This window comes from Ceratotherium simum, chromosome 12 (assembly GCF_057802395.1).
Source record: "Ceratotherium simum simum isolate JZ-2026a chromosome 12, ASM5780239v1, whole genome shotgun sequence".
NCBI lineage: Eukaryota > Metazoa > Chordata > Mammalia > Perissodactyla > Rhinocerotidae > Ceratotherium > Ceratotherium simum.
This window is the reverse complement of record NC_141911.1, coordinates 33079654-33107096: the sequence shown is the minus strand read 5'-3', so window position 1 is coordinate 33107096 and position 27443 is coordinate 33079654. Positions and strand designations below refer to the sequence as shown.

General features: G+C 43.4%; 1 protein-coding gene across 5 annotated transcripts in view; it reads left to right on the top strand.

Annotated features, from left to right (window-relative positions):
- Positions 1 to 222: 222 nt before the first annotated feature.
- The window catches only part of FHDC1 (FH2 domain containing 1), a 38738-nt gene continuing 11517 nt past the window's right edge, over positions 223 to 27443 (top strand). The window contains exons 1-9 of one of the 5 annotated variants that reach the window (XM_087437521.1): positions 223 to 460; positions 6819 to 7438; positions 15318 to 15379; positions 16042 to 16144; positions 21943 to 22028; positions 22119 to 22219; positions 24193 to 24263; positions 24363 to 24470; positions 26269 to 26339. In XM_087437521.1, the coding sequence (XP_087293647.1) occupies positions 6950 to 7438; positions 15318 to 15379; positions 16042 to 16144; positions 21943 to 22028; positions 22119 to 22219; positions 24193 to 24263; positions 24363 to 24470; positions 26269 to 26339 (1091 nt within the window). In that variant the 5' untranslated portion in view covers positions 223 to 460; positions 6819 to 6949. Of the gene's footprint in view, positions 461 to 505; positions 719 to 1982; positions 2276 to 2330; positions 7439 to 11995; positions 13266 to 15317; positions 15380 to 16041; positions 16145 to 21942; positions 22029 to 22118; positions 22220 to 24192; positions 24264 to 24362; positions 24471 to 26268; positions 26340 to 27443 lie in introns of those variants that run through there. The other 4 variants (XM_087437520.1, XM_004420925.3, XM_087437519.1 and 1 more) reach the window with 4 other exon arrangements.

The following is a 27443-nucleotide window of genomic DNA, read 5'->3' as shown; positions in this document are numbered from 1 at the left end:
CCCCAGGGAGGAGCTGACCTTTGGGAAGCCCCGGCCCGCCTGGGATTAGGCGACACGGGCTAGGACGGTTCACTCAAGCGCTGCCTAGTGCTCTAGGGAGAAACAAGTGTGGGGCAGAGGGCGGCCAGGCGCGCGTTTGTGTGTGTGTGTGTGTGCGCGCGCGGAGTGTGTACGTGCAGGAGGGTGCGTGTGCGCACGTGTGAGTGCGCGCTTGTGCGCAGGGGAAGGTGCCGGGGAGGCTGCCGCAGAGGCTCCTTTGTGGAAGGCACTTGCCTGTTCAGAAGCCAGCTTGGCGCCTCCCCTTGCTGGTTCCACGAGGACACCTGGCTCTTCACAGTCCGTACATCTCCGTCCTCCGCCACCCCTACTTCCCTCGGTGGCCCCCGCGCCAGCCTTCGGGCGCGGGGAGCAGCGTGCCCAGGGGCGGCTTCCGGGCCCCTGGGGCCCCCAGCAGGTGAAGGTGAGCGCCTCAGCGCCGACGTTGGTGCTCGGAGGGTGGAAGGAGCCGAGCAGGAAAGGGCGTGCTGTCCTTTGCGGCTGGCGCTGGGAGCTGCCTCGTCTGCAGCATTGTTACCTGAGACCGCGGCTGCGCCCCGCCCCGCGCCGCCCTGCCCCCTCGCGGTCCGGGGCAGCCGGGCTGCAGCGACCGGCCAAGAGGCGGCTGGGAGACAGCAGGCGGCGGGGAGCGAGGAGCGCGCACGGCGAGCGCCGGCTGCGGGTGAGTATGAGCGGCGCGGCCGAGGCAGGGTTGACCGCTGCTCGGGGGCACCGGGAGCCGGAGACTCCCCGGCTCCGGAGGGCCGGGGGCGGGGATCAGCCTGGATCCCTGGCTGCGGCGCCAAGTATCGGCTGCCTTCGATACTGGGAAGGCTGGGGAGGTTTGAGCTCCCTCCACACCCACCTGGGTGACTTTGGCGGCTGCACTCCCAGGCCGCAGAGGACAGCAATCGCTCCCTTGAGGCGAAGACGCGCGGAGCTGGACCCGCGTCCAGAGAACGAGCTAGGTCGCGGGCTAGAGGGCCGCCTCCGGGTTGGACCTGGGTCGACTAACTTAGCTTTAGCTGCTAAGACTTTTGGATAAACTGCGCCCCCACTTGATCCCCGCTCGTCCAAGAGCGCGCAACTGGGGCGCCGCGCCAGGACCCTGGCCAGCGAGGAGTCATGACTTGCCCCTCATGACAGTGGGTGCAGGGTGGACAAGGACGGCGTCCGGGTGATGCGGACCGGGGACAAGACGGCTCTGGCTTAGGCACACTCGTTCTGGCCGTGCAAAGTTCAGGTTAGAAGTTGCGCCCTGCGCTCATGGAAGCTTGGAGGGGAAGCGTGTGGGCTGGCGGGTTACCTCCAGCCGCTGCACTGCCCCCAGCTCGGGGACAGCGGGATCTCGGTTTAATCCTCGGACCAAACACCAGGAGTCTCCCCTCTATGTTTTTCTCGCCGGCTCTTCCCCGCTCCCTTTGGCTCATCCGCAGTGCGGCCGTGAGGCTTTCTCCCTCGCGCCCGGGACCCTGATCCGGGACGTGGGGAGGTGTCATCGCAGAGATTCCAGGAGAGGGTGGAGCTCGTGTCCGCGAACCAGGAGAACCCTCCTACCCTTCGCTCCAAGCACAGACACCTTCCCTAATCAACCGGTGTTTCTCTCCTCCCTCCCCCCTTCCCCGGCCCCCCCCCCCCCCCGCTTCTGGGAGCTTTGTGCAGCTGCCCTCGCAGAGGGGGCGGGCACTCGGGATCAGCGTGGGGGGGGGCGGGGAACCGGCTCTAAAGCCGGAGCCCTCGAGGCAAGGGGGCGGGGCCGGGCAACCCCTTGGCCCGGCTGCAGGGGACCCGGGTGGGGCGAGCCGGTGCGGCAGCCGCTACAGTCGAGTCTGCTCGAGGACGTGCGGACGATTGGCGCTCCCGGGAGGTGGAGGGTCCAGCCGTTCCCCGGCGTCGGCGCTGTCGGCCCCGCTGTCCCCGCACAGCAGGCGGCGGCCTCCGCACCGCCCGCGTCCCTGCCCCGCCGGGCGGCCGCCGCAGAGCCTGCGCGGAGCGTGTGGGCGTCTGTCTCCGTGCGCACCCGCGCCCCCCCGCCGCGGCCCCGATAAGGACACCGCCCGGGGTTCGCGTGCGGCTTCAGGGACCTCCCACTAGGGGACCTGCCACTTGCGTCCCTCTTGCTGCCGCCAGACACTGAACGGGGCTCCCCGGGGATCCGGACGCGGCTGTGTGGCTGCCGCCGGCCGGGGGTTCGCGGCGCGCTCCGAGTCTTTTGTGCTGCGGGGCCGGTGGCGTTTTGGTGAGCGGCTGGGGGGCGGGGGGGACGCGGGCGCGGGGTTGAGGGCGGAAGGACGCGGTGGACCTCTCGTCGGTGCGGAGACCTAGGAAACTACTAGGTATCCAGACTTTTTAAAAGAAATCATGCCCCCGGTGTCCCCAGACCTAGTAGTTTTCAAACATCTCTTTGCACTGAAACTGCCCCTTGTGTTCGGCCGTCTGTGACCCCCTCTACTGACCCACGGTTGTCGTCCTGGAATGAGTAGCGAGCGCTTCCTTCTCTCTCTCTAGAGCATCCTTTGGCGCTCGTTTGCTTTTTTTCTTGGTTTGGGGACAGCGAGAGAAAGTGAAAATGCACATTCAAAAACAGGCGTTCTTTCTCTGCTCTCAGGGTGTTGCGCTCGGGGGAGTCTGTGAAATGTTTATGTTGTGCCGCGGATTAAACACGCTGACTGGAAACGGCGTTGGGTTCTTTCACTGTGGGCCAGAGTGCCACGGTGAAGAGGTGGGTGTTGCCCGCTCTGGTTCAACTGTGTGGTTGACGTTCTGCGTTTAATAATCAAGAACGGTTTTGAAAGATAGGTGGTGGGGGAGGAGACTTTTCCCAATGATTTAGTGGAGTGAGAGCAAAAATTCCATATTTTAGAGTTGCCTGGACTTTCCCCACCCTTTCTTCTCCCCCAGATAAAGTAGGCTGTGTGTTCTTCTGCCTTTTCTCTCGAAACCTGGCTTGCTCTGCCCCCGTTTGTCGTCAGAAGGGTGTGGGCCAGCCCTTCCTGCTCCCACCTCATCTGTGACACATGTCAGGAGTCAAGAGAAATGGTTTTCTGGCTGGTTTTCCTTGGCGTTTACTTTTGATTATTGTTGACCTAGGGAGTGAGTGACCAGCTGAGCAATAAGGCCCCACTAACCCTCTTTCAAGAAAGCTCTGAGCTCTGAACTGACTTTCAGGAACATATTATTCTCCTAAATATGCTGTGAAATGAAGCATACATACTCGTGCTTTTCTTCCTTCCCACCCACTCCCTTCAAGAGAATAGAGCTTCAGGGGTGTTTCTGACACTAAAAGCAAAGTAATGGCAGCTATTTAGGCAAGAGAGTTTAGGCGGGACCAGAGGGCTTCTTTGAAGACCCTTAAGAACATTCTCATTTTAAGACTTTTTACTTGCTTATCAGCTAAAGGCTAAGTACAAGATCACAGCATTCCCTGATTAAAAATTCACATAATTAAAAGATACTCAGCTGAGCCACGGCCTCCCCAGGAGGGTCCATCACTCAGACACACCTCCGGTGGATCATGATTAGCACTCAGGGGACTTGAAGAGAAGTTCTTATCCTCAGAGCCTTACCGTAACAGCTCTACATTTTTCTCAGGGCTGGGCATTTGTCAGCCTTAGCAGCCGTCCTTCCTGCTGCTGAGGTCCCCAACCTAGGTGAGATGGTAAATACAAGCCTGTCTCTCTCTGCCGTGGGAAGATTGATGGGACACTTGACATTTTCCAGACAGAGCCAAGGCTAATTCCAGTGTCCTTGCTGGTAATTGCCAGCTGTGAGAAACAGCCATTGTCTTTAGAGCTGTTGGATTATCTATGTTCTCCTAACATACTAGGACAGTATGTGTTTGCATCTTTGCTGTGGACAGTACCATAATAAAGCAAATGTTTTTTGTGTATCCTCTGTTTTAATATCTTGTGAGACTGTGGAAAGAGTTAGAATGTGTGTGCCTGCACTCTCTTTTTCCTGCCATCTCTTTGACTCTGAAAATCCTCACCAAGGGGGAAGCCCTATTGAAGCCAATAGTAAAAACATTAGCATCTTAGCTAATCATTGCTGGAGAACTTATTCATTAGAAACTGTTGGGGGCCTAGGATCCTTGTATGTTACCCTGGGGAAAAAAAATTAGCCAAACAACATACCAGAAACAGTGTTGTAAATTTTTCTTTCGTTCCTTTAACTTTTTAAGATAACATTCTTTCTCAAGATAGGGCAGTGGTTAGAATCATGCCAGTGCATAGCTAACACAGGTCACTTTTTACTTCGACAAGCTTTTATCTGGTGCTTCTTCTGTGCAACACACAATACTCAAAAAGACTTGCATCCTTCGGAGCTTTAGTGTTAGAAGATAATGCTGTTACACAAACTCTGAGTATGTAGTCTTTGTCATTCTTTATTAGTATTTCTACATTTGCTATGTGAGGTTTACTGGCACATCTGTGCATAGACTTACGCAGCACTGAATGAGTTATTGCTTTCTAGAATGGAGATTTTTTTGGTTATCACCATTCTTAACAGGGATAACCTATAAACAAGTCACCAAATCTGGAATTGGAGGTGAATTGGAGGATGAGCAAGTTTTCTATACATGACGTATTTTATGTACAGAAGTATTTTAAAATATGTCAGGGTAAACTGCCAAGATTACCTGTACAGTCTTGAAAAAAGAAGAGTTCAAATATAACTATAAACTGTAATTGACAATGACTCATTGGCTTTCGGGGTGCCAATGGTGAAAACAGCCTAGTTATGCCCCTAATGATAATTATGAAAACTCCCTTTAAAAGCCAGTTGCATCTCAAGTGAGCTGTAAGTTGGCTTGGATAAATATTTTCAGTTTTACTTTCTAAAAAATTATCCCATGGTGATGGCTACACACCGCTGTGAATGTACTTACTGCCACTGATGTACACTTAAAAATGGTAAAAAATAAATTATCCAATTAATACTTGGAAATGCTATTTTCTACCCGTATATAATTTTCAGAACTTGAATATTCAAATGTTTCATAAAAACATTTGTTTTTGTAATGTCGAGATAATTTAATATACAGTCACTGAGTATTGAAAAAGGACAAATCTCACAAACCTAGTAACTTAGAAAGCAGGGATCGGTAATATTAAAGGATGTTTCTAGTAGCCAGGGGCAACTTAGGATTTTGTCTATAAACTCAATACATATTTTAAAGCAAATGTAATGCCTGTGAAAATAAAGAGATATCATATGTACATATGACACCAGTTGTTGTTAATAATAGCTAACTATGGACCAGGCATCTTGGTAAGGAGCGTACATGTATTAGCTCATTTATTCTTACACAAACCAATGAAAGGGCATATCCTTATATCATAGATGAGGATGCTGAAGCCTAGGTTAAATAACCCCCCTCACCTCAGCTTAATCTAAGAAGTAGCAGAACTGGGATCCGGGGAAAAGCACTCTATTTCTGGAGTCTCCGCTCTTAATCCTAAGGCAGTCCTGCTTTGTTTATATGATTCTGTGTAAAACATTTCATAATATTTGAATTCATGATATCAGTTTACTCCTGCGTCATCCGGTATTGTTTGACCCGTGTGTGTTTGTAAGTGTGAACTTTGACAGTGATACTGTAAACGGATAATTACACTCAGAAGTCCATTCTGAAAATCCCTTCCATGTTGCCCTTTATGACCTGGAGGAAACAGTCCCCTTTTCACACATCCACATAATCGGGGTGCTCACTCTGTACCCCCATGGGGTCCCTTCTTCCACATCCCCACTTGCCTGTCCTCATAGCTGAAGAAATGTGGTTGTTTGACCCCTGTTTTCACATCAGGTGTGTAACAACCCAACACCAAAAACAAACATTTAAAGGTCAATAAAAATACAAGTTACTAGAATAAGTCAGTGACAGTAGATAATGGTTAGCTATGTGGCAGGTGTGATACGGGCAGCATATCCTTATGTGTGTGTGTCTTCTTGCTGATTGTGTCACGGAAGAAGCAGAAGATGCAGGTGAAAAGTTCTGATGGTTTCCAAAGAGTGGCTTTACTAGAATCCAAAGTGATAGGGTCGGAAGTGACAATAGAGGTCATGTAAAGTATCCCAGTGTCCTAACTTTACAAATGAGAAAACTGAAGTCTAGTGAGGTGAAGTGACTTGTCTAAAACTGTAAGCAGTAAAGCTTGATTTAGAGCTGGAACCTTTCATCTTCAAGTTTAGTGTTCTTTTCTCCCTTTCTGGGAAAGCTGTGTCACCAAGTGGAACAGGAACATGGTGGCCCTGACTCCAGGGGAATGAGTTTGGCCGTTATTTTATCATCTCCAAATGCCCTGCCTATTACGTGCAAGGTGGAAGATGCCCTTTGTCCCACTGATTGGTAGGGGACGTGTCCACACTCGAGTAAGGCAGGGTCACTAACACCTAACGCGTCAGCCATGTGGGTAATTTCCCTAGAGGTTGGGTATCCATTGTCCAAAGAAAATGCCCCAGTTAGTGAACAAGCAGTTTATTCATAAAGTGAGCAATACTTGCTGAGCCTATAGCAAGTTCTCAATAAATACGTGTTTTATTGATTAATGGAAAGTTTCCAAGTTGGATTTATTGCTACTGCTTTGGGAGCGTTTCCAGGTAGTAAAATTTGGTTCGCATTTAGAAAAGTATTAGTCCCTTTTAATGCTCTTGTGGATGTGTTGCCCCTCATTGATTTTAATGTCCAACTAATCTAGGAGGACTGACCCTAGCCTCTGAAGAGGATAGCTAGTATTAAAATGTTTTCCTGTACTGATTTTAAAGTTGTTTCATCTTTGTAGGTTTGGAAGATGACACACAACAGAATTGCCTTTTCCTCTGGCGGCAGACTAGCGGGTGTATGATGCAAGTTTGATGTTTGTGTCTGCTTTCTCAAGGTCAAGAAATTATCTCCTTAGAAGGCAACAGTACTATGCATGTTATGAATTGTGTCTCCTTGGTCGGTGATAAAGAAAATGGGAATATCGCCACGGCAGCTGGATTCATGATCGGGCAAACACCACCGCCGCCTCCTCCTCCTCCACCGCCTCCACCTCCACCATGTCCATCTTCAGGGGAAGGGTTTCCTCCCTCTCCTCCTCCTCCCCCACCACCTCCACTACCTGGAGGGCCTCCGGCCCCGCCTCCCCCTCCAGGCCTACCCCCAACTTCTCACATGAATGGCTATAGCCACCTTGGTAAGAAAAAGCGGATGAGAAGCTTTTTTTGGAAAACCATTCCAGAGGAGCAAGTTCGTGGCAAAACCAACATCTGGACTTTGGCAGCCAGGCAGAAGCATCACTACCAAATTGATACAAAGACCATCGAAGAGCTCTTTGGGCAGCAAGAAGATACCGCCAAGTCTTCCCCTTCTAGGAGAGGAGGAACTTTAAATTCATCCTTCAGGGATGCTAGAGAAGAGGTAAGAATGGAGCATGGAGGGATAATCCTCCACATACTGCATTGTTTTGTGTTTGAGGGGGCGGAGTGTGCATATGTTTCAAAAGTTGCTAGAATCACTAAGAAATAAGATGATGCAAGCGAATGTGCTCTGGAAATGATAGAAAGGGCCTTATATGATGAGCTGGAGCTGAGTAGCAAAAAAGTGGGAGAAGCGTGCATGCCGTATCCTCCCAGACATCCCGGTGGATTATGACCTCATGCAGAGAACATGCTATCTGGGGCCACCACTCTTTGGCCTCTCAGCACTGCCCTGTCTCTAGCACATCTGCTGCCATTTCCCCTGGTGGAGTAGTTCTGCTGAAGTTCAGTATTATTAGTCTCCGTTGAAACAAAAAACCGAGTTCCTGAACCCAGTTATCTGAGATTAACTGGAGCTTTCTGGGACAAAATACCTGTGTTAAGTAACGTCATTAACTAATATACATCCTTCGGATTTTTATCCTTAGTTTTTCCTCCAGTTTTCCTTCCACAAGTGTTTTGAGATGACCTTCATTCCTCAGATCTCTGAATTAAATTATGGCCATGGTGGAACAGAGACTTCCAGAGAGCCAAAGCATAAAGCTATTTTCAGATACACTTTCCAGGAAGCATATTTCCAGTTAACACTAAATGTGTTACTTTGGGAAAAAATAAAGCTGGCAAGTTATAAGAAGTTAACTGAAAGCATGGCCTCAGAGCTACAGGTCACCATATGTTGTGGAAACTGAGTCCAAAGTTGCATTTGTAAGTACTCTTTGTCTGGAAACATGAAAATAAAGTAAGAAACCTCTGCTTGTTAGAAGAAATCATTAGGAAGCCAGGAATTCAAAGGAAAGAATGCTTCCCACTAAAAAAAAAAAAAAAAAAAGGCACCAGAAGTGCATCATTTTTAATCTGTTGTAAAAGGAACAGAGAAAATAGGTCAGAGATGGAGTTGACTAGATAAGAGAGTGAGCAGCGCTCTGGAATGAAGCAGCAGCTCTCTGCATTATTGAATTGTTGAGCTGACAATATTGGCCTTTTTTCTCTGTCTGGCCCAGGAACACGTTAACTTCTTCTCTCCAGAAATTCACTTAGGGGCTTTGAAGCTTCTGGTATAGTCCACTGTTGAAAGAATAGTGAAGAGTCTATTTATTATAAAATGTGAAGAAGGCTAGGGTTAGAATTAAGTGTAAACCGTGGAATAAGTTTGAGAGGAAGTCTTCAGGACAACCCTTAGTGCCCTCCCATGCTGAACATGGGCTTTTCCCTGCTTTTTCCTTTATGCAAAGTCCTTTTATTTCTCAGCAGATCCTTTCAGTATTGGAAGGAGCCAGAAGTCATTTCCTTAGTACCCTGGCCTTTGCCCCAGCTTCTAGCAGAGGTTCCTTATTGTACAGTAGGTCACTTCTCACCATTGTTTCCTAGCTCTATTTACTGAATTTCAAGAATTTTGAAGGAAAAAGTGGATGGACGCACGTGGGAACGGAGCGTATGTCTCAGGAAAGCACCTGTGACAAACAGCAGGGGGTCTGGCTCCCCGTGCTCCTGGGGAGGCAACTGGCCAGGTTAGAATGGGCAGCATCCTTTGTAGATTGTGGACATTTATTTTTCCAAATGATAGTTGAAGTGGCTACGAGGAGCTTGCTCTATGTTTGTGAATTCAGGAGAGGTTAAGAACCACTCTGAGATGGGGGGAAGTGGCAGGGAGTGTGACATCTTTTCCCAACTATGGCGGAAGCAGAAATGTCAATTTCTAGGCCAGATCTCAAATTCAAGAAGAAAGAGTCTTTCTCTTTGCCTCCCTCCACCCCTGTACACTAGGTACATCTTTACTATTTTCTTCTTTAACTTTAAATTACCCCAAAAGTGAATGACTATTATTTTTAATTGAGGTAAAATACACATAACATTTACTGTCTTAACCATTTTTAAGCATACAGTTCAGTGGCACAGAAACGTCCATGCTGTTGTGCAACCACCATCACCATCCATCCACAGAAGTCTTCTCATCTTGCAAAACTGAAACTCTGTACCCATTTAACAATAACTCCCCATTGCCCTCTTCCCCACCCCCTGGCAACCACCCTTTGACTTTCTGTCTCTGTGAATTTGACTACTCTAATTACCTCATACAAGTGGAATCACACAGCGTTTGTCTTTTCATGGCTGGATTATTTCACTTTGCATAAAGTGCTCAAGGTTCATCCATGTTGTAACATTTGTTAGAATTTTAAGGTCGAATAATATTTCATTGTATGTATATACCACAGTTTGTTTATCCAGTCATCTGTCAGTGGACACTTGGGTTGCTTCCACCTTTTGGCTATTATGAATCATGCTGCTATGAACATGTGTGTGCAAATATCTTTAATTTTAACACTTGTAGGTCCTCATCTGAGAGACAGCATACTAGAAAGAAAAATTAAATCACCATGACTGTATCATAAAATAATCTAACTCTTCAGCTCCTCAGTACTCAGGTAGGATAAGTAGTTTAGGTAGATGGATTTAAGTGCATATTAGGTAATGTTGTTACATAACAGAGGGTTATCCAGAATTATTTTCAATTTTTTATGCCATCTCTAACATGGCTAGAAGCATTATATATACTTTTTTTCAGTAAGAGAACACAGTACATGCTGTTTTCTTTCCTCATTAGATTTTGTTCTAAAGAAGTTACAACTCAGCAGAGTGATAGTCTAACAAGGACCAGTAATAAATCTTTCAATTCATTCTGTAGTGAGTGGAGTCCAGGGTTGAAAGTAATAGTCCTCACACCTGTGTGTGTGGACTGGAGAATGCCCTAAACAGCATGTTCAGCAGAGGGACCCATCCTGAGCCTGGAAACATGGCATCCAAACCCGCTACCACGCAGGCTGTAATTCTGGAAGTTCAAATGTGCCCAGGATCAGATTGTGTCCCCTTGAAATATAATAACCCTCTACAGAAACGGCCTGCCATTATGTGGTTGGCTCATGCTTTAAAGGGCTTATAGAACATTACAAATAAGTTCCATTGTACTCCAAAGGAAGAAGTTGCTGGAAGATAGGGAAGAGCTGGGTTTGGGAATGGCTGAACTTAGGAAGAACATCACTTAAAATAGTGAATTAGAACATTTAGTAAGGTGGACAAAGGTTAAGTATTACTATCTTTGTTACCTAAAAATTAACTTGAAGAGGCTCCAGATGTTACATTAATAATTAAACTGTAATAAAGTAATTATAAATAACAAAGATACAATAGGGGGGATAATAATAAAAAGATTCAGCTCAAACTTCACCTTCTTTTCTGAGTTCGCTAATCTCACCCCTGAGAAGTTCCCCATGCTCTGCCCCCTCAGAGCCTCGCACTAGTTGTTTGGGTCTGTACTCATCTCCCTCTAGAATCTGAAATGCTCTTAAGGAAAGGGACAGTCTTAGCCATTTGGTGTCCCCCAAAGAAATTAACTCAGCTGACGGAACTGAGCCAAAGGCGCAAAGGGACTGTCTTACAAGGTATCAATATGCTAGATCAAAATTGGGGTTTGCAAAGAAAACACCATAAGGTGAATAAGGTCTGGGGATCTAACGTAAAACATGGTGACTATAGTTGATACTACTGTATTGTATAATTGAAATTTGCTGAGAAAGTAGAACTGAAATGTTCTCACCAAAAAAAAAAAAGAAAAAAAGATAAATATGTGACTAGATGGGGGGAATCCTTTTACAATGTATACGTATATCAAATCACCACTATGTACATTTTAAATATCTTACAGTATTATTTGTCAGTTATACCTCAGTAAAACTGAAATAAAAGAAAGAGAAAACACAAATGTTGAAACACTTGAGGTCGTTCACTATGATGCCTGTTGTAATATTACAATTAATATTAATTATACCTTATAAGAAATAACTAAAATTGCTTATTAGAGAAAGAGAGGAAGGGAGAGAGAGAGGAGGAGGGGAAGGATGGAAGGAAGATTGGTTGTTCTAAATTTGTGAGAAGTAATGCTTTATTCTCCACACTGTAATTCAGGTATCAGTCATTCTTTCTCAACTTTTGTTATGATCCCCATATGTTCTAGAATTCTGGGACATCCTCAATCCAGAACTGTAGAACTAGGTAGAGTATTTGAAATATATTTGAAAGAAAAAAAAAGCTTCTACTGGGTTTTCATTTTTTTTCCCCAAAGTGGGGGGTAGGTACATTTGCCAATTGACAGCCAACCAAAAATAAAAAATAAAATGAAAAACCATTAAAAAGTAAAAGCTAAGTCCATCTTGGATGATACAGGAAGATTTTTAAAATTTTGCTTTTCAGAATTTGACGTAGTATTGAAATAACCACTACTTAGTGTTATTTAAGTAGGTAATGAAGCCTCCTTTGACATATTGAAACAAAAGTGGTTTAAAATTTTCTTCTTCCTCCTGAGGACATTACACTGAGTGAAATAAACTAGTTACAAAAAGACAAATACTGTATGATTCCGCTTTATGCGGTACCCAGAGTAGTCGAATTCATAGAGACAGAAAGTAGATGGTGGTTGCCAGGGGCTGGGGGCGGAGAGAGGAGTGGGGAGTTATTGTAAAATGGGTATAGAGCTTCAATTTTGCAAGATGAAGAGTTCTGTGGATGGATGGTGGTGATGGTTGCACAACAATGTGAATGTATTTAATGCTGCTGAACTGTACACTTAAAAATGGTGAAGATGTAGATGTTATATGTATTTTACTACAACTAAAAAACAAGTTTCTTCTTCCTTTAAAGAATATGGGAGGCAGATTTTGTAGTGGATTGATACTAGGTGAAAGTACAAGAATTGCAGTAGAAAAAACTAGGAGAGTTTATTTGGAGGTTTTAACAAGGGGTGGTATAGCCATTGGCCCCCTTTACTGAGTACATAGTACTGCTGTCTCAGTGCTTCAGAGGGCGTCAGAACAACCCAACCACCCTGGCAGTCTGTGAGGAGACTGTTATAGCCGGGTCCCCCTCATGTCCTAGTGGGCCATCCCCGGGATGGGATGGATGCGTTGAGTGCATTACCTTACATTTTAGCTCCCCTGTTCGCCAGGGATGATTGAACTCTGCGGTGGGCCTTTAATGGGAAAGCTCATGAGCCCTGTAGCACGCTGACTGCACCTGCTGTTGCAGGCCCTGACTTCAGTGGGGTCCTGCCTACATGTCCTGCCGTGTCCAGAAAAGTAGATACGGATTGATTGGAACTGGTGGAGAGAGAGGGAGGGGGCCAGGTCGGTTCACCCCTCTTCTTGGGACGATTTGTCTCAGCCTGTGCAGCCAGCAAGTCTCACGGGGTGCCACGTGCAGCCTTCACTGCTCTGAATGATTCCAAACACCACCCAGTTCCACATGCACCCGTTTCTGAATTGCCCAGCTTTGGGACGGCAAGCACTTGGGAAGTCAGATAAGCTAATTTACATGTGTAGTGATAACCCTCTCTAAAGCGCCTGAACGGGCGCTTTATAACACTGCCTTAGAAGAATCGAGTGTGATAACTTGTGAGAATGAGACTGCTCAAACATGAGGCAGATCTGAGGATGCCAGGGGAGCGTGGGCCTGTCCCCGCAGTGGCGTCAGTTGTCTCGTGTTCCTGTTGTTTGGATGAGGTACGGGGCTTTGTTTTCCCTGTACGGTGCTCAGTCATGGCCAGCCCAGATTTTTCCTTAGGAATATTGCTGAATTCTCTTAAACTAGTGACCAGTTTCTGAAGCCTTGCTTCAAGCTGTGGAGACAACGGCTGCCCCAGGCTGTGGCTGCCCCTGTGCTGAGCATGAAGGGCTGCCCCTGGAGGCCCAGGGCTTCCGCTCATGGAGCCGTCTTCTCAGGTGAGAACACGATTTCTATCCATCATGCCACACTTACCTCTCCGGGGTCTCCAGGGGACTTGGCCAGGCCCTGTGGATGGCATTCTACAGATCTGCCCCCATTCCTGGAGAAACATCCCAATGCGAATACCGGGCTGGTATTTGCCTCTTCTCTATATGCCTGTATCCTCAGCAATATTAAATCTCACAGTAACTAGAGAGGAAAGGAACCAGAGAGACCCAGGCTAGCATTGCAGTTCTAGTACTGCTTTGAGGGAAGTTATAAAATGGCATCTCTGAGGCTCAGTTTCCTTATCTGTCTAGTGCGAATAATAATAGGAGTAATTTCTCGGTCACTTTTCCTGCAGCTACAGCTGTGGATCTGGGCCAAGTGGACCAAAAGTCCCAGGAGAATGAGGGCGGGGCTTGGGGTGTGGAAGGGTGCTGCCATCAAGGGTTAAATATAGCAGGAGCTGGTAATTTCATGAGAGAAATAGAAAAGAAGTCTTTTCTTCTCCCCAGAATGGGGAGAATGGGTAGAAGTGAGTACAGAGGGAGTTCTTCAGATATGGATATAGCTCTATCGATATGCATGTTCTTACTTGTGGCTTTTTAATGTATGAAATATAATAAACACATGGTTTTCTGTCTTAATAAATTTGGATTCTGCTTTTGGTGTGAGCTTTTCTTGTTAAAGGGTGTTAAGTTTGAGAGATTTTCTCACCCTGTCTTTCCCCCTCCTCTGCCCTCCCTTCACACTGAACTTGAACTGCAGTCCCTGGGTAGGATTCCAATAAGGAGCCTGCCCTTTTAGTTTGGGAGTTTATTTTATGGCTGGCAGGTGATTGTGTTAATATGAAATAAACCCCTGGGATAGTAAATAATGTGATTGTTTAAGGTTAGTCTTCAAAAGGAGGCAGCCATGCTCTGGTAAAAATTTAACCGTATAGCCAGAAAGTGCCATTAACTTTGGTTAACAGTCTTGCTGCCTCTTATGTCCTTAGAAGCAGGCCCAGAGATTGGGAATTTAATCTGAAACCTGATTCTCTTTTGTTCACAATGAATCACGTACATTTGGAAAGGAAGAGCATTATAACAACATTCCTGTTTTAGCTAGTCTCCCTTTACCAAAAAACAAATGGAAAAAATTACAGCAGTTTTAAGATTATCTTTCCTCCTTGGATCCCGGATATTTACTTCCAAAAAAATGGCTTCTGTGTTTAACAACAACCCCTGTGCCCCCCCTAAAAAGGGTTCTGTCTAATTTCTAGTCTGATAAAACCCCTCCAAATTATTAATTTTCAACAGCTTAAACCTGTTGTAGCCAAAATCTGGGTTTTGATGGTACATTAGAATAGCTGCCATATTTCATTAAATCAAAGATGAGCCATGCATTGTAAGACATCCTGATTCCAGAGATGCAAAAAAATATGTCTAAGGTAAAATATAGCACAAGGGTATTTCTTTTTAAATTCTGAGTAAATAAAATGTAGGACACTTTCTTACCTCTTCCTGAAAGGGCTGTTGGACATATATATTGTTTTTCGATGAAAAGAAATTTTTCTTTTAGGAAAAAAATAAGAATTTTACTATGTTTCTGGAAATAACAGTGTTGATCCTTTTACATCCCTAAAGCAGGGTTGGGACTCACTCTGCAATATCTTCAGAGTTATTTTTTACTTTCTTAGTTCAAATCTCATATGATTCTTGCTATGCTAAGACATCTGTTTCCAAATTGGGGCTTTTAAATGTGGGCTATATTATTCTAAGAGAAAATTGCTTAATTAAAAAATTTTAAATATATATGTTATTAAAAATTATATAATATTAAAATAGATGTATATATAATTATTACAGTTAAGGAAATATAATATTGCAGAAAGTTTGGGAAGATGATAGTATTTTAACATTCATAAAACTGTACTGGGTATATCAGTTAATCACCAGATTTACATATTGGGGATTACTCTTTTATAAATTAGTGATGTATTTTGGTAGGTTTTAATTCTCTTCTTTCTTCCAGCTCTTCTTATTTGTACTTTAATGATCTTATGTGTCTCTATTTTTTTCTAGATTACTATCTTGGATGCAAAACGGAGCATGAACATTGGGATATTTCTTAAGCAATTTAAGAAGTAAGATTTTGCACACATTTGAAACTTTAATCGTATCCATGCTGTCAGCATCAGAGCTGTGGGTGTGAACTGAAATTCAGATTCTGATATGAGTAAAAGTCATTCCTCATACCTTCTTCGACACATAGCTTGATGAGTCTGGAAGTGTGTGTCACTTTCTGCTGTTTTCCTTCATGGAAACATAATCTAGGGGCTTGAAGTACAGGGATTGCCCCTCAGGGTGTCTATTCAAGACTGCCATCTCAGGGAATTTATAAATTTATCTGTAGTGTTGCCCCTTGAGTAGAGGTTGGACTGGTGAGTAAACAGTGGTTAAATTCAGGTGTTGTAAAGTGGAAAGGAGAGGGCTCTGCAGGGGTTCCATGAGACGAAAGGGGATTGTTTTTCTTCCCCCAAGAAGACTCTCAGTGTTGTTGCCTCTTGCATCCTTTCTGGGGTTCCCGAGGAAGGTTTTCCAGGTGAAGGGGCCTCTGAGTGGTGTATCAAGATCTCGGCTTTCCTGGCAGTGGGGCTGTTGTGATCGCTGACACAAAACCACCTGTCGGGCTGGGAAGAAGGTGGGATGGAAGGGAGTGTGGAGGAGGTTTTAATTTCCACTGGCTTGTGTTTCTTTGGCATTCCAGCAAATGTGAAATGGAATCTTAATTAATTGTCTTTTCAAGGTCTCCTCAATCCATTGTAGAAGATATTCATCAAGGAAAGAGTGAGCATTATGGATCAGAGACATTGCGAGAATTTCTGAAGCTTTTGCCAGAGTCAGAGGAGGTAAGGAATTTGGCGCGTGAGTTAGATGTTAGCAGTCATGATAAAAGCTTAATATTTTTAGGAATGTCAAAACTCGCATGAGAAGGGCACCCTCCTACCTGGAACCAGAGTTTTCTCATATAAAAGTAAAAAGTGACCTAGTAGAAAGAGTATGGGTTATGGAGTTCAAGAATCTAGGTTTAAATTGGAGCTTTACCCTTAATTGAGAAACTTGAGCAACTTTCTTAACTCCTGTGAACTTTAGTTTCCTCACCTGTAAAGTGACGATAATGATGCTTACCTCATTGGATTGTCAAGATGATTAAACCCTAGTTATGCATGTCATGTGGTGCTTGGCACATGGGAGCTCAATAAATTTTAGTTGCCTTTTCTGTCTAATGATGACCTTTGCCTAAGGTGCACCCAGGTTATTTATAACACATATACTTTTTTTAAAAAAAAGAAAAAGAAAACCCACATTTGGATGAAGGTGCTCTAAAAATTTGGAGAGATAAGTAAACTGTTAATAAATGTTGTCTATATAATTGACTAAAAGGTGGAAATTGCTGTGATAGCAATTTTAGGACCACAATATAAAGTTAATAGATTTTTGGGGGGACTGAATCAACTGAATTTTTGAATGGTTAGGAGCTTGACAGGGAAAAACAGAAAAACAATTTTATAAAACCTTCTAAAACTGTGATATTGTCTTTTATTTCTGAAGAAGTGACCCTTGAAAAAATTCAATAAGAAATTGCATGAATAAAAGCATTCGAATAGTATGGAGTCTTCTGAAGTAAAGTCATCCTTTTTACATATACTGCTGGCTCCTCCCTCCCCCATCCCACTCCTCTTCCCAGACATAATTTATGGAACTTAACTTTAGTGCCATTAATAACAACAAGAGAAATATGTCTTTGTGCTTTTTCTTTTACATCAATCAGTGACAAAACTCACAATGTCTTAGTGGGTAACTAGATGTTCTAGGTACTTCTAATAACCTGAGCCTCTCGCTCTACCTTGGGTTGTCTGTTTGCAAATTAAGTGTAATTCACCTAAGCCAAGATTAATTAATGGCATTTATTGATGTTAGTAAAGGATCTTAAAGTATTGAGGGAAAAGTACATTAAATCATAATTTACCTTGGATCTTATATATTGAACCCTCCTTAAGCTTTCTTTTAGGTAAAGATTGAGAGTTCCAAAATCTTTAATTAGGATGGATGGGGTTTAATTAATTTGTGTTTTAAAAAACATTTAGTTGGTCTCAAAATCTTATTCCTGCTTGGGCTTTTTTCATGACTCTTCCTTAGGACCACTTGGTATCCACTCCTAACTGACCTCATCGTTTTTTTTTTGTTTTTTTTTTTTGCTGAGGAAGATTTGCCCTGAACTAGCATCTGTTGCCAATCTTCCTCTTTTTTTTTTTTATTTGAGGAAGATTAGCCCTGAGCTAACATCTGTGCCAGTCTTCCTCTATTTTGTATGTGGGTCACCGCCACAGCATGGCTGACAAGTGGTGTAGGTCCGCATCCGGGAACCAGGCCCATGAACCTGGGCTCAACAGCGAAGCATGTCAAACTTAACCATTACACCACAAGGCTGGCCCAAGACCTCATCGTTTTTCTTAAGTGAGGATTAAATTTGATAGCACATGTGAAAGTGCTCTGAAAAGCTCTAAATTTCTAACTAAATGGAAGTTAGGCATGAGGGAGGCTGCCAGCTTCATGCCATGAAGAGGTGGGAGATTAATTATGGTTTTCTTAATATCTTCATTTCTAATTTAAAATTCAGAGGTGACTAGGGAATGCAAAGGCTGTGGAAGACTAAGGGATTTTTCAGAGAAACAACTTAGCTGTCAAACCTTTCATGTTTGAAAGAACTCTGTTTTTTGAGTTGTGTGTGGGATATAATTCAAAGGGCAGAATGTTAAGGGACGATGACTGAAAGGCACCCAAGCCTGCCCTGAGTCCCCAAGGCACTCTCTCCCCCCTAGACAGTTAGCTAACCCCGCAGACAGTGCCCTGCTGAGATGAAACATTGCTGTGGGATCCTGAACTGCCTTCCCTGCCTCTGAACCAGGCCACAGCTGTTTCTCCCGTCACCCTCCTGCTGCAGGGTCATCCTCGGCCTGAATATCTGACAAGCTTGGTCACACTTCTCCTTGTTTACATTACTGGGTCTTGGCGTTCAGCTCACCACACCCTCCAAACTCAACTGGGAGCTTCCTTCAGCAGGAACACCCTGACAGTCCCCAGGGGCCCCTTCCTAAATCACTCTGCTGGCAGAGGGAGCTGAAGCCACTTCATGACTGATGCTGGCTGCAAGGACAGACTGGCTTTGTTGTGAGTGCTGTGCGGCCTCTAGCACCACCAGGATCCGAGGCTGACCCTGGAGTCTTTGGTGGAGGGTGGAGGATGGGGAAGAGGCCAAGGAGGAGGCAGGGCCAACTGAGAGAGGTTTAGGAATGTGGCAGAAATATGCTAGTAAATGCATAAGCGTATGCGTAACTGCATGTTGCTAAGACTGCGGTGTAACGTTCTGTGCTCATTTTTAGCACAAGAAGGGACTAAAACATCGAGTGCTCCCATGTTCCAGGCACTGGGCAAGGAAAAATTCAGTCAAGGAAGATAATGTATTTTATTTTATTTTTTTTTATTTATTTTTTTTTAAAGAATTTGCTCTTATTTTTTTTTTTTTTTTTTTTAAAGATTTTATTTATTTTATTTTTTCCCCCCAAAGCCCCAGTAGATAGTTGTATGTCATAGCTGCACATCCTTCTAGTTGCTGTATGTGGGACTCGGCCTCAGGATGGACGGAGAAGTGGTGCCTCGATGCACACCCGGGATCCGAACCCGGGCCACCAGCATCGCAGCGCGCGCACTTAACCACCAAGCCACAGGGCCGGCCCAAGATAATGTATTTTAAGTGCTTAAGCCCAGTGTCTGGCACGTAGAAAGTCAAGAAATCATCACTCTGATTATTTTGTGTATTTTTTAAATTTAATCCTCACAGCCACATTGTAAGATAGTCCTCATTTTACAAATGGGAAACTGAGGCTCACACAGGTTAGCTAGACCGTGTCTCGTGTCCCGTGATTGATAGGCCCTAGAGGAAGGGGATTTGAACCCCGGTTGTCCGACCCCAGAGCAGTTCCTTCTGCTGCACTCCACCACCTCCCTTTGAGGAAGGAAGGGCAAAGGTTCTCAAAACTCCCCCTGCACCAGGCTGGCCTCCCAGCCTTTTCATCACCTCTGCCATCACAGAGGACTGGTGTGAGTAAGTGTCACTTGAATAATACTGTAATCTTATCAGCGTGCTGAAAAATATGAACGGAAACAGCCCTTTTCTCTCTGCATTCTCAGCTGACAAGCCAACCCAAGGTTAATTTGTTTTCAGGATTTCTCTGCCCTTCATCACAAATCTTTTATCTGGCATGTTTGTTCATCTTGTCTCAAGCTTGTGGTTAAAACCTGCAGAGGAAGAAGGTAGACCCAGAAATGAGAGCAGCGGGAGAGTGCTCTCCATCCGGCACAGTATTCCCGTGCCCTGAGGGGGGGCTCCAGGAGGAGCCAGGTGGGCAGTGGGAGGGAACCCCCCACCCAGCCTGCGAGCCTTTCCCTCTGTTGAGGCTAGTACCCTGTCGCCATCTCAGTGTCAGGGCAACAGGGCTGGAAGGTGGTGGAAGTTTTCCATTCTCTCTGGAAGCAGGTTGAGCTGCCTCCTTAGACATTTTTATCGCTTCATTCCTACCTTCTCTGTTTACTCTGCCTCCGGGAGGGAAATGACAGGGAGGAAAACCTAGTCTTCTCTTGAGTAGTCTGTTGGTGGGAAATCTTGCTATTTCAAGGCCATGTGAGTGGAATTAGATGGGATGAAGGAGGCCTGCCCTTTGGAATGTGTGCGTCTTAAGGAGCGTGCTGTTTGCTGTTAGGACAGAAATCGGGCACAGCTAGGTCATAATAGAGTCACTTGGCTCAGACAACGAACTCAGACAACGAACTTATGCCTAATAATGTTGGATAAATGCTTTTTGATGATGATGAGAATGCATAATAATTATAGGGTTTGTTCACCTCTCTTTTTTACCTCCCTGCCACTGTGAAGGTACAATAATCCCTCTTAATGAACGTAAATCTCATTTTGAAATGGAATTAAGAACTGTATACATGGCATTTAAATTAAATACTATCTTTCCATCACCATTCTCTTGAAATCCATAAACATTTTTAGCTCTTTACATAAGTGAAGGAGATTAATCGTCGTTCAGTTATAGCTGAGCACATGTTTAATAGAAATATCTACAAAGTTTACTTAGTGTGACCTGTTCTTGTGCTTTAGACAGAAAACTGTGCTGCTGTTTTCAGAAGTTTTGCACATGCTACATATATGGTCTTATAAAAGGCACAACCTCACTCTGCCCCTGCCCATATATAGTGAATTGTTAGACTCGGGCTCAGAAGGGATCAGAATTCATCCTATGGCTTTCTCACGTCAGAAACTAGGCACTGATTGAAGTTTAGCTAAATCAGAAGTTCCAACTGCACTTAAATTTAGTAAGACTAAAACTGGTAAATTCACTTTGGGGCCCTAAAGGTAGGGGAAATAATGCAATTCTATAAATGGCTATTTTCTGCCCATTGGAAAAAAAAAAAAGTAGTGTTAAGGACCAGACTTAATACTAGGGTATGCATCTGCACTGTTAGATTTTATGTTTTCGGATAATTGCTGTGGATATTTTAGTTTGTGGATCTTTGCAAATACCCCCTTCTCTGTGTTTTTGAACTGTGATTTCTTACTTTTCAAATGGCTTGAAAATCATGTTATTTTTATGGGCACCCAACATAATCCAGGGGGCAGAAGAGAGAAAGCTTTGTAAAGAACAATAAAAAGTGGTTAGTGCCTACTGGCGACAGTTAGCTGCAAAGTTAGACTGTCTACTTACTAGTAATCTTGAGGTACTACTTACCATAAAGTATTTTTGTTGGGGGACCCTCTGTTGCGGTGGGCAGAAGTGGTTTGCTATTGGGTTGGTCCAGTTGTCTGTTTGGGGGAAGGCATGACATGCTCTCCGATGCATTTTGAGAGCTTTCTCTTTGCCTCCATCCCCATCTGCTAGCTCTTTGGCTATATTCCTATGTCAAACTCTCTTTTTTTCCTTTACTACAGTTGAAGGAATATTTGTTTAGTAACTTTTAGTTTAGTTTAATTTTTTTACAAGAGTAACATATGCTCATTGTAGACATTTTAGAAAATAAAAATGAGCAGCAGAAGAAAATAATAATCACTGTAATCCTCTCACTTAGTGGAGGTGGGGCCTTTAGTCTTTTTGTGGTGTATGTAGGATGTGCATGGAGGGTTGGGAGGTAGTAGACACTTTTTTTTTTTAATTTATAGAAAAGGAATCCTACTGTACATACTGTTACTTTATTACCTGATTTTTTCATAGGAGGATATCTTGACACCACCACTTCTGTGGCCCAGGGTTTGCGAGTTCAGATCCTGGGCGCAGACCTACACATCACTCATCAAGCCATGCTGTGGTGGTTTCCCACATAGAAAACAGAGGAAGATTAGCACATATGTTAGCTCAGGGACAATCTTCCTCACCAAAAAAAAAAAAAAAAAATCTACAAAGTTTACTTAGTGTGACCTGTTCGTGTGCTTTTCTTAGTCTTTTCTTAGGTCTGCATTTTATTAATTTGAATTTAGCACCCAAATCCTATTTTCTTAAAGAAATTCTAAGATGAAATTTAAAATCATGTTACATTTTAATCATAGTTATTTTTTTCTCTGCCCCCTTTTCCATTTGTCTTTTAGATAAAGAAATTAAAAACATTTAGTGGAGATGTGTCCAAGCTGTCCCTGGCAGACTCCTTTCTGCACTACTTAATTCAGGTGCCAAAGTAAGGATCACCCATCATTGTTCTTTGCAGAGTAAGGTTTTTAAATGAATGACATCAAATTCTACAGTTTTGCTTTTTAAAATTTTGCAGCTATTCACTTCGGATTGAAGCGATGGTGCTAAAGAAGGAATTTTTGCCTTCTTGTTCTTCTCTATACACAGATATAACTATTCTAAGAACTGCTACAAAAGGTAAGTAGATGCATGGTGCTTCATGTAATTCATTTTTATTAATTTTGGTAGCAGTTTATTTCTAAAAACTATTCAATTGGAATTAGAAGTAGAAGGTCCCATTTCTGATACACCCTAAAAAGAGAAAGTGAGATGTTCCCAGGGATGGCATTTGAGGCTTATTTTCATTTACTTTCCCCTCTTGTTAATTAATTGTTTAATTAATTGGCCAATCAATCAATTAATTAGCATATTATCCTCCCATAAAAGAAGCTTTCTTTCATCTCAAGCTTTGGAGTAAACCTTGCTGGTTGCACCTCACTCTTGTTCCTCTCCTAGGCTAGCTTTCTGTGTGTATCTGGGGGGTATGGGTGTGTGTGGTGGCATGTGCTCAGAGCCTGGCTCCCTGGGCCAGCCGTGTCTCTCCTGGTGCTCTGGCCTCTGTTGGTGTCTCAGACACCAGAAGCAGGCCTCCTTTCCTCCTGACTCCTCCCGGGCATCTCCAGTCACGCTTCTGCCCTGGTGTTTCTGCTCCCACCCACTTCCCCTCCAGACTCGAACATCTGGTGGGCTAGTTATCTTTGAGAGGGGCTAGTTGGTCATTTTCGTTTCTTTGAACAACTTGCTAAGTTTTTGCATACCCAGCGTGGACAGACTCCTTAGAGTTGCTCTAATGTCTCATTCCGCAGGGCTGGGAGTTTTGCTTTCTTGCATTTGCAGCAGGCATTTGCATTTGTCCACTTCACATCTCCGAGGCAAAGTCTCTGGCACTCCCTGACTCTCACATTTTCCAGCATTCCTCAGCCCGATTTCCCCTTGGTCCTTTTCTGGGTTTCTGGTTACTATTGTAGCATGTCTGTTCCTATTTGGTTTTCCTGTTTAGTTGCACTGGCCTGTGTTAGGATAAAATTTCTCTCTTTAGCCCATCATATTTTCTTTATTTTAGAGAGGAGACTATGAATTAAGGAGAATTTTTCTTCTTTTAATATAAAGACATTTTAAAATTTCTTCTACCTCCAAGGCTATTGGCAGCATCTTTGGGAGGGTTGTTGCTCCTGTTCACATAGAGCTGGAAGAACATGTTTTTGTATTGAGCAATGTAAATTTCTAGGCACGGTGGAAACATTTCTTATCTAGCTACCCTTCAAAAACTGGCCTTCTTAGATAACAAAATATAGGCAGTGATCCAAATGTAATTTTTTTAAAGTAAAACCAGACTTAATGGAGAATATTAACTTAAAAATATCATAGGTGACATTTTATTATCTATATGTACTAGAATTTTAATAATCAAACTTTCTTTTTAGCTTTTCAAGTACATTAACAGTTTTTAATACTGTTTATTTGTGTAGGTGTGTGTACAAAAGATTCTGTGTTTAAAGAACTAGTTTACCAATATATTACAAGGATAAGTTCCTTTTTAAATCTTTATGCCAATCCAAATGAAATGTACAGTTTTGAATAAAATGGAAAGATTCTCTGGTGACTGGTCTCTAAGGGATGGTACTTTGCAAGTTATTTACATGTCATCTCAGTCTGTTTACGTTTTATCTCTTTGTAGCTCATCGACTAAGCAAAATGTCGCTTGCTATTAGTTTTCATATTCCATAAATATAGTCTCAAAGGCTAAGTGGATTTAAAGGAAAAAAATAAAGAAATAACTGCTGAGAAGAAACTTATTCCGATAACACAGTATACTGCTTTTCATAAGGCCTTTGCATTGTCCACGACTTGAATATTTTCATTATTGAACTATTTTGTGATGTGTCATACATATTTGACTCCCAGTTAAACTCTAGGATGTGAATGGCCAGTAGCAAATGGTGCATTAGATATACCATAGATGTGCTCCTTTATTTGTGGTTTTCAGTCTTTGTGTACAGTTTAGGGTCAGAGCTTGCTTCAGATACACTTGAACTTGGATGTGGTAGCTGTCTTCTGTGCATTTAAGCTGCAGGCTTCTCTAAGGCACTGTGGTGTGTTCTTTTTGACAGAGCTGATGTTGTGTGAGGAGCTGCATTCGATATTACACTTAGTGCTGCAGGCGGGGAATATCATGAATGCAGTAAGTAAAATTCAAAAAAACAAAAATGTTGTATTTCCAACTTTATTTGTCTGTCTAAAGGTATGTGTATATTTTTCTCTTTTGATTTGTCTTCTTTAGGGAGGGTATGCTGGCAATGCAGTAGGATTTAAACTGTCTTCTTTGCTCAAATTGGCAGACACAAAAGCAAACAAACCTGGGATGAATCTTCTGCACTTTGTTGCACAGGTATGTGGAAGTGATTAAAACAGAGAGGGAAAGTGTGTGAATCCCCCTGGAGGTGGTGGAGTTTTTCTGAGGCATAAGGTGGCGTCAGACAGAGTTAGGAAAGGGCATGGCAGGTTCCAAGATGGTTCTATCTGCAGAAGCACTATCTGCAAATTCCTGAGTTGAGCTGTGCCTAGGGTTATAGGACTGGAGGGAAGTGAGGGGTCAGGGAGTGAGGCAGAGGTCGGGGTTGGTGAAGCCAGGTTATGAAGGATTCAAATCTTGAAGCTGGGGCATTTGGATTTCATGCTTTAGCAATGGGGAGCCAAGAGAGGTTTGCGCACAGCATAATGGCATGACCAGGTTTGTTTTTGTGTTTAGGAAAATGAGGCAATGTAGAGCGTGGGTTGGAGTGGACAGAGAACTAGAACTAGAAACACCTCTTGATATAAGTTGGCTCTAATTATTTGGTGAGAGTTGAGAATCAGAGTAATGGCCACAAGGATGGAGAGTAGAGGCCTGGGTGTTGCAACATTTCTGATGTTGAAGTCACTAGATTTTTGACCAGCTATGTGTGAAGAGTGAGGGAGTCAGAGCAATTAAAAAGATCACTTCGGCTTTTTTTCTTTTTGAGCTGTGGGTTAGAGTGTCTTACCACTCGCTAGCACAGGGTTTGGGGTCTGGACCCTGTCTATCACTTCCATTTTTGAGTGGGTCTATGTGATGCCAAAATAACAAGTTAAAGTGAAAAATCAGCCAAGGATGGTGATCTCTTTGTTGTTAATTTATCTCAACAAATTGTACTGATTTGTTCTTCCTTCACTGAATCTGCTTGTTGTTTTGACAGCAGTCACATAGACAGAGCTTTAACCTGGGGAGGAAGCTGCATTGCATGCTTGTTTCAAGTGTGAGCTTCACAATGGGGCAGAGCTGGGAGACTTTGACTTGTCCTCTATTAGCTGTACTTCCTGAGACAAGTCACTTAAACCTTAAGACCCTCAATTTCTTCATCTAATGCTGGGGATAGTGATACTTACCTCAAAACCAGGTAATTGAGAGGGCCAAAGGAGATAATTCCAGAAAGTGCTTAGCTCAGTGTTTGGTATATAGTAATTGCTCCATAAATAATACACACTATTATTATTACATTCTTCAGAAGACAGAGGGCATGTTTAACTCAGTACTAAAGTAAAAGTTAATTTTCAGAGCATTAAAACCAGAAAATGTGTTCCTCGGCCCACGTGGCTTGCAGAGAGTCTTCTGGCAGCCCTTTTGGATCCATTATCCAGGTCCTCTGTGTATCTTGGTCCCTGCCCATGGGAAAAAGTGTCCTGAGTTGGTAACGGCTCCCTTCCCATCTGCCTTCCTTGCACCCTCTGAACAACTGAAGAATCCAAACTCCTCCACGGCTCTTGCACCTTCTGATTAAACTCAGTTTGCAAACTAGTTTAACCGCTGAAGGTATCTCAGCTATTTAAAGGCATTCTCATAGGTATGGGTGGTATTTAATCAGCATATATTGGATTCTCTTAGAAATAATGGGCCCTGCTAAGCTGCCACCTGCTTCTGTTGAGTTTTCTTGCACATGAATTTTGTTCTATGTCAGGGTCAGTTGCTCTGGGAAGTTAAGTGTACCTGAGAGTAGGGGAGTTCTGGTAAATCTTACTGAGAATATCAGAGTTCATGGCTCAGTGAATTGCTTTGAATGTATCAAGCGTAAAAATGGGAACAGTGATGTTAAGTTTCCTTTAAGCCCTGAGAAAATGATTTCCTCCCTGTTTTATCCGTATAGTGAGAGAAAATTCTGTTTTTGTTCCAGGAAGCACAAAAGAAAGATGCCATTCTTCTAAACTTTTCTGAAAAATTGCATCATGTTCAGGAGGCTGCTAGGTAAGTGAGGAAGACTGAAGGTAAATTGTGAGAATTCAAGGTTTTTTTTAAACTATCTTCTTATGAAAATTGATGAATATTTCATAACTTCTGGATTTAAGCTTGAACTTTAAAGAGTTTGGTTGAACTTTCAGACCTTCCTTTCATTTGCTTACAGAGGTGTGTGCAACTTTGGAATTTGGGAGTTTTGAAAAATTAATCTTTATTTTTAATCTAAAAATACCTATTGCAGTTTATTCTAATAAATATCATCAGTGTAAAAAAAATATGTATTAAGAACTTCAAATCCCTCCACACCCAAAAGACAGAGCTCAAACAACACAGCCTGTTACCTTGGGAGTTGGTGCATATCAGTCAAACTTGCAGGGCCATACATCACTCTTTCTTGTAGAACCTAACATGGAACATTTATTTTCTATTGCATTAGAAGAAGTTGGAACCATACCAAAGGCTGTGAAAGGATTTTGTTTTAAATTAGTCACTCAACTTTACAGAGAAAGTATCTCCCCAACATAAAGTTCTATTTACAGCACTTTAATTTGCTTCTCATCCTAATACAGTTGTGTATTTTAATGTAGCTATAATCTGTGTGTGCTGCTGTTTTGAGTTCTCTGTTTTTAAATTTGTAATACATATTCATGCATTCAGTGGTAAATGTTCAATAACCAGCTTTTCGGGAGAAGAGTCCTGATTTGTAGCATTTGCTGATTTCTGTGTATAAATATTGCTGCCATGGTTGATTGCGAGCTACCAACTCGGCATTACTGAATGCGGAGTTGGGAAGAGATACCCATACCCATGGCCGCCTCCTGCGAGCTGGCTTCAGCACACCACTTCATGTATCAAGCCAGTTCATGTCATATACTTATTATCTGAGTGTCTGTATCCATTCAAGACAGCTATGAACCATATGCATAAACACATGAACCATAGCTCTTCAAGCCAAGCCCTGTCACTGGCCATTGTCTCAATGTTATTGACTCTGAACATCTAACCACAGATTACACATCTTTCCCAAAGTGAGATTATCAGCCCAAAGGTGTGAACAGCTCATAGTTCATGATTACAGATGGCCAGATTATTCCCCCAAGAGAACAAGCATCT